This window comes from Theropithecus gelada, chromosome 1 (genome assembly GCF_003255815.1).
Source record: "Theropithecus gelada isolate Dixy chromosome 1, Tgel_1.0, whole genome shotgun sequence".
Taxonomy (NCBI): domain Eukaryota; kingdom Metazoa; phylum Chordata; class Mammalia; order Primates; family Cercopithecidae; genus Theropithecus; species Theropithecus gelada.
This window is the reverse complement of record NC_037668.1, coordinates 25,502,415-25,508,315: the sequence shown is the minus strand read 5'-3', so window position 1 is coordinate 25,508,315 and position 5,901 is coordinate 25,502,415. Positions and strand designations below refer to the sequence as shown.

The following is a 5,901-nucleotide window of genomic DNA, read 5'->3' as shown; positions in this document are numbered from 1 at the left end:
CAACTCACCACCCCCTACTCAGGTTTCCTCACTCCAGGAGGATGGGGAGGTGTCAAAACTCTTCTTACCTAGCTGAGTGGCTTTGCATTCTGTGGGCCTGGAGGATGGCTAGGATGCACTAAGGGCAGTTTTTCTGGTCAAGTTTAGCTGGTTCCCTCTCTCTTATCCCTGGCTGGGAATGGATGCATCTCTATTCTGGGTGGTCTCTGCTGGAGTACAGTGGCATGATCATAACTCACTGCACCCTCAAACTCCCGGGCTCAACAATCCTCCCACCTCAGCCTCAAAAATAGCAAGGACTACAGGCATGCATCACCATGCCCTGATAATGTTTAAAAAAATTTTTGTAGACATGGGATCTTTCTGTGTTGCCTAGGCTGGTCTAAAATTCCTGGCCTCAAGGAATCTTCCTGCCCTCGCCTCCCAAAGCACTAGGATTATAGGCATGAGCCCCCTTGCCCAGCCTCCTTCTTTGTTTAAGGATGGATGGTATTCCATTGTGTATATATCTACAATTTCTTTTTTTTTTTTTTTTTTTTTTTTTTTTTTTTTTTTTTTTTTTTTTGAGACGGAGTCTCGCTCTGTCACCCAGGCTGGAGTGCAGTGGCCGGATCTCAGCTCACTGCAAGCTCCGCCTCCCGGGTTCACGCCATTCTCCTGCCTCAGCCTCCCGAGTAGCTGGGACTACAGGCGCCCGCCACCTCGCCCGGCTAGTTTTTTGTATTTCTTAATAGAGACGGGGTTTCACCGTGTTAGCCAGGATGGTCTCGATCTCCTGACCTCGTGATCCGCCCGTCTCGGCCTCCCAAAGTGCTGGGATTACAGGCTTGAGCCACCGCGCCCGGCCCATATCTACAATTTCTTTACACATTCATCCATTGATAGACAGGTTGATTCCATATGTTGGCTGTAGTGAACAGTGCTGCAATAAGTGTGGAGTGCAGATACCTCATTAACATACTGATTTCATTTCCTTTGGATATAAACCCAATAGTGGGATTGCTGGATCTAATTTTATTTGTTAAACAGGTGTATTACATAAAAAGTTTTATACTCAGACTGAAATCTGGTTCACCTTTAAGAAAAAATTATAATCCCTCAGGTTTTATACTCATAAATTGAACTTCATGAACTACTCACTTCATTATCTTCTTCACTAAGCAGATTCTACCAATCTTTGAAAAACTGAGGTCTCATCTTAAATATCTCTCCTCGATAGCTTTTCCCCAGCCCTCCTGACTCCAACTTTGCCAAATCTCCTTGTTATAGACTCTTTCAATTATTCATTTGATAAGACTCATCAAACTTGTAGTTACTTGTCCAATGTCAATTGTTAGCATATGAGCTCCACGAAGTCACAATCTAAAATTGTTGGTCACTGTTAATTTCCCAGCACTTAAGACAGTGTATGGACCATAGAAGCTACTCAATAGACATTTAACAGATTTCTGACTTTGCTAACCTAAAATTATGAAATGTTGGCACAAGACCAAAACTGAATACATCTTCCTCTATTGATCCCTTGGTCTTGAGACACCACTCTTACTTCCTCATCACAGCACGGACTCATAAAATTAATTATTAGAAGAAACTTAAAGATTATCCAGCCTGAGATGCCAGAGATGTTGCAGATAATCCAAGCAAGTGATTGTCCTCTTAGCTTGAATACTAGGACAGAAGCTGCTTTCTAAGGCAACCCATTGCATTCAGAACAGCTTTGACTGTCAGGAAGCTGTTTAGTAACCGGATCCTCTGCAGTCTCTTCCTGAATCTGATTTCATGTAGGTTTGATCAACATCGTATTCTCACAAAATAATTTAAAGTCTTTTCATAATATAACAACATAGATGAACTCTCTGTCCAAACTACTTGTTTTTTTCTTTTCCTTTTTTTTGTTTTTGAGACAGAGTCTTGCTCTGTCACCCAGGCTGGAGTGCAGTGGCACAATCTCAGCTCACTGCAACCTCTGCCTCCTGGGTTCAAATGATTCTTTTGCCTCAGCCTCCTGAGTAGCTGGAATACAGGCGCACACCACCATGCCCAGCTAATTTTTGTATTTTTAGTAGAGACGGGGTTTCATCATGTTGGCCAGGCTGGTCTCAAACTCCTGACCTCAGGCGATCTGACTGTCTCAGCCTCCCAAAGTGCTACGATTACAAATGTGAGCCACTGTGCCCAGCCAAACTGCTTTCTTAAAGAGGATCGAATCAAATGTTTTTCCACTGCTAATAGCCTCTCAGGTGGGAACATAACTAGCTTTAAATAAAAAGGCTTCATCAGTCATCCATTGTAAAGCTATCAATTGAGTGTAGACACATATCTAATATGGGGCCAGCAATAGTGGAAATATTGTGTGGAAATATTGTAGTGGAAATATTCCACTACAAATAGTGGAAATATCTAATATGGGGCCAGCAATAGTGGAAATAGAGGAAATGAAAGATGAAATCTGTCTGGGGAGATATAGATGTTTATAAGACCAAATGATCACAGCAACATAGGAACTACCCAGAGAGAGCTAGGGCAGAGTATTCTGGGAGCCAAATAACAGGATAGGGAATGTTCTAAGAGTTCAGGGCATGCAGTGAGTTCAGGGCATGCAGTATGTGTGGATACCCGCGGCGTGTAGGAAGTCTTGAAAGACTTCATTTAGGAAGTGGGATTTGGGCTGAGTTTGGTGGATGGCATCATGAGTCAGTGAGTAAACTGTCTTGACAATCAGGATCTGAGAGAGAACAAAGAGAGCCACGATAGGTAGGGAGGGGCTTAGTGAGGACAGAGGAAGTCAGAGGGCTGTAGTCAGGGGAAAAATCATTTCCCTTTTCTCAGGACCATTAGTCAGGCTCTCTGTCTCTAGGAGCCTCCTAATGCAGTCTTCTGCACAGTCCTGGGGACTGACCGACTGAGTTACACCTCTGGGGCTGCTGACATGTGTGCCTTTACTTGGCTGCTCCTTCTCTTGCTGCTCCAGGAGGGTGAGTGAGGCTGCCAGCTCCTGCCCAGGAATGTCCCCTTCCACCTCTGTTCTCCTGCCCCTCTGGGTCTGGGCCAGCAAGACCCTTCCTTAGGGGTTGAATGTGTCGGCTCTTCCTTAGTTATAAGGAACAGGGTGTGTGGCTTCAGGGCAGGACCGAGAGACACCTGGGGATATGGAAGAAAGAGCAATCTCAAGACGGCAAAAGAGAAGGTAAAACTTGGAGGGTGAAGGGACAGATGGAAGCAAACTCCTGTTAGGTGCTTAACTCAGGGACAAGGCGAATCTAGAGCCAGAAGCAGCAGCTGGAGAACAGGATTTCGTGTGAGAGTCATAGAAGCTGCCCAGCTGAGATTACGCTACAGCTCCACTGCCAGGTTCAGCAGCCCAGAGACACCAGCTGGGCCGTTTGCTTCTCTTTTCTTCCTGTATATGCAGCCAAAGGAGACTCTGGAGATGGTGTGGATCCCGAGGAAGTGGTTGCGGTCCTTCACGAGTCCATCAGCCTCCCCCTGGAAATACCGCCGAAGGAAGAGGTTGAGAATATCATCTGGTCCTCCCACAAAAGTCTTGCCACTGTGGTGCCAGGGAAAGAGGGACATCCAGCTACCATCATGGTGATCAATCCACACTACCAGGGCCGAGTGAGCTTCCTGGACCCCAGCTATTCCCTGCATATCAGCAATCTGAGCTGGGAGGATTCAGGGCTTTACCAAGCTCAAGTCAACCTGAGAACATCCCAGACCTCTACCATGCAGCAGTACAATCTACGTGTCTACCGTGAGTTTAGGCTGGGAACCATAAAGCTGCTTTTTGGGGGGCTCTTCTGAGCTTCTCACACCATGGAGTCTCAGGACTCGGGGTTATAGTTTGAGGTTAGAACTAGAGGCAGACTGTCCTCAATCTAGATACTGGGTTTGAGTGTGCCCAATCCACCTGTTGTATCTGAACCGCAGCAACAGGTGGAGTGACGTGGAGCAAGGAGGCTGTCCGATGCAGTGGCAGGGATCAGGGGCTTCATGTACAGACCCTGTAGAGGGCTTTTCTCTTCCAATGAAATTGTGTCCTGGGGATGAACACCACCTACATTCTTGAGCCTTTTATTTCCCTGTGTGATGAGGGCTACTAATGAGTATCTTCTCTCTGCTTGAACCCAAATTTCTTCTTAGTGCCTGTCACACTGCATCTACCTTGAAGCTTGAAGAGACACTGATTAAAATGAGGGTGATAATATTTTATGTGATCAAGGAGACAGAATGGGGTTTGGAGGAAGATAGAGTACAAAAGTAAGAGAGAGAAGACATAAAGGGGAGGTGGAAGATGCCAAAGGCAGCTCTGTCTACCTTGACAGTTGCCTTGGGGACCTTGGAACCACAGGTTTTTACAGTGGTTGGGTTTGTTTGTTGTTGCCTATTTGTTGTTTAGATGAAGGGGCTGTCAAGGGGTCGCATTAGTACCCCAGGTTTGAGGAGCTTAGGAAAAGACACCCAACCCCTGATTATTTAGAGGGTCTTTGTGTTTCCCCTTCATCTAGGACGGCTGTCAGAGCCCCAAATCACTGTGAACTTTGAGATCTCTGGGGAAGGTGCCTGCAATATGTCCCTGGTGTGCTCTGTGGAGAAGGCAGGCATGGACGTGACCTACAGCTGGCTCTCCTCGGGGGATAGCGCTTATACATCCCATGAAGGCCCTGTCCTCAGCACATCCTGGAGGCCAGAGGACAATGCCCTCTCCTACACCTGCAGAGCCAGCAACCCCGTCAGCAATGTCAGTTCTTACCCCATCCCTGCGGGGTCCTTCTGTGCAGGTACCAGAACCCCTGAGACACCCACTGAGCTCATGAAAGACAGTGCCTAGAGGCACCATCTCCCTCCCCGAGCTCTTCCCAAGAGAGCCCAGCGAACCCAGAAGCTAACCCCCTCCCATGGAGGCTTGACAGCTGGATTGGAGAGGAGACCCTCCCTTTTTCTAGTGCCCCCAACTTCCAAAGGCCTTTTCTTTTCTCTTGCTTGGCTTCAGAATGATTCCTAGATCTCAGTTCCTGAGCTTCTGTGCATAGAATATATTTCCAGAGACACTTGCAAGGGGACATCAACTGACTGTGAACTTGAGACCCCTGCATGGAATTTGGGTAGGAGTCTGCCCCCTAACGTTAACCCCAGCCCTACCTCTGATGGGCCCCTTTCCTTCCTTCTTCCATCCCAGATCCTAACTATGCTTCTGAGAAGCCTTCAACAGCCTTCTGCCTCCTGGCCAAGGGATTGCTCGTCCTCTTGCTCTTGGTAATTCTGGCCACGGTGCTCTGGGTCATCCGAGTCCAGAAAAGACGCGAAATGCCAAGGATGAAGAAACTCATGAGAAACAGAATGAAATTGAGGAAGAAGGCAAAGCCTGCCTCCAGCCCTGCCTGACTGCTCCTTGGGAACCCCAGTCCTGAGCTTGGTTTCTTCCCAGCACCCAGAGAATCCTTCCTCAGCTCTCTTCTTTCCAGGGGAAGGAGGTGCTCAGGGGTGGGTATCCAGAGAGCCATACTTCTGAGGGAAGACTGGCTGGCAATAAAGTCAAATTAAGTGACCACAACTCTGCAGGAGCTGTGTTGGGTCCTTCTGTCCTCACTGGGTGGCTCTGGCAAAACCCACTCTGCTGTCTTTCCCCCAACTCCCAGTGCCTTCCCCCAAGTCCACGTGCTTTTTCAGGCCCTCCTTTGGGGAGAGAAGTGGGTCTAAAAGGCCCCTCACAGGGAAGTTTTGGTATGCTGTCACTCACCACCTATCCCATTTTCCACCAACATGCTTGCCATTTATGCATTAAATAAGAAAAGTAAGAGATTTCTTTGAACCTAACTGAACCTGTGACTTGAGAATTTCAGGCATTTTGAATCCTGCATAAAAGCGGCTTTATTCCTGTTAAGATTCTTCTGCTCCCTT

General features: G+C 47.4%; 1 protein-coding gene across 1 annotated transcript; it reads left to right on the top strand.

The window, feature by feature from the left end:
* The first annotated feature begins 2,929 nt into the window (after positions 1 to 2,929).
* On the top strand, positions 2,930 to 5,554 carry SLAMF9 (SLAM family member 9). Its single transcript, XM_025399545.1, is given in 5 exon segments — positions 2,930 to 2,979; positions 3,413 to 3,443; positions 3,445 to 3,754; positions 4,509 to 4,781; positions 5,180 to 5,554. Coding segments are annotated over 5 exon segments (870 nt in total). The 3' UTR covers positions 5,386 to 5,554.
* Positions 5,555 to 5,901: the final 347 nt, after the last annotated feature.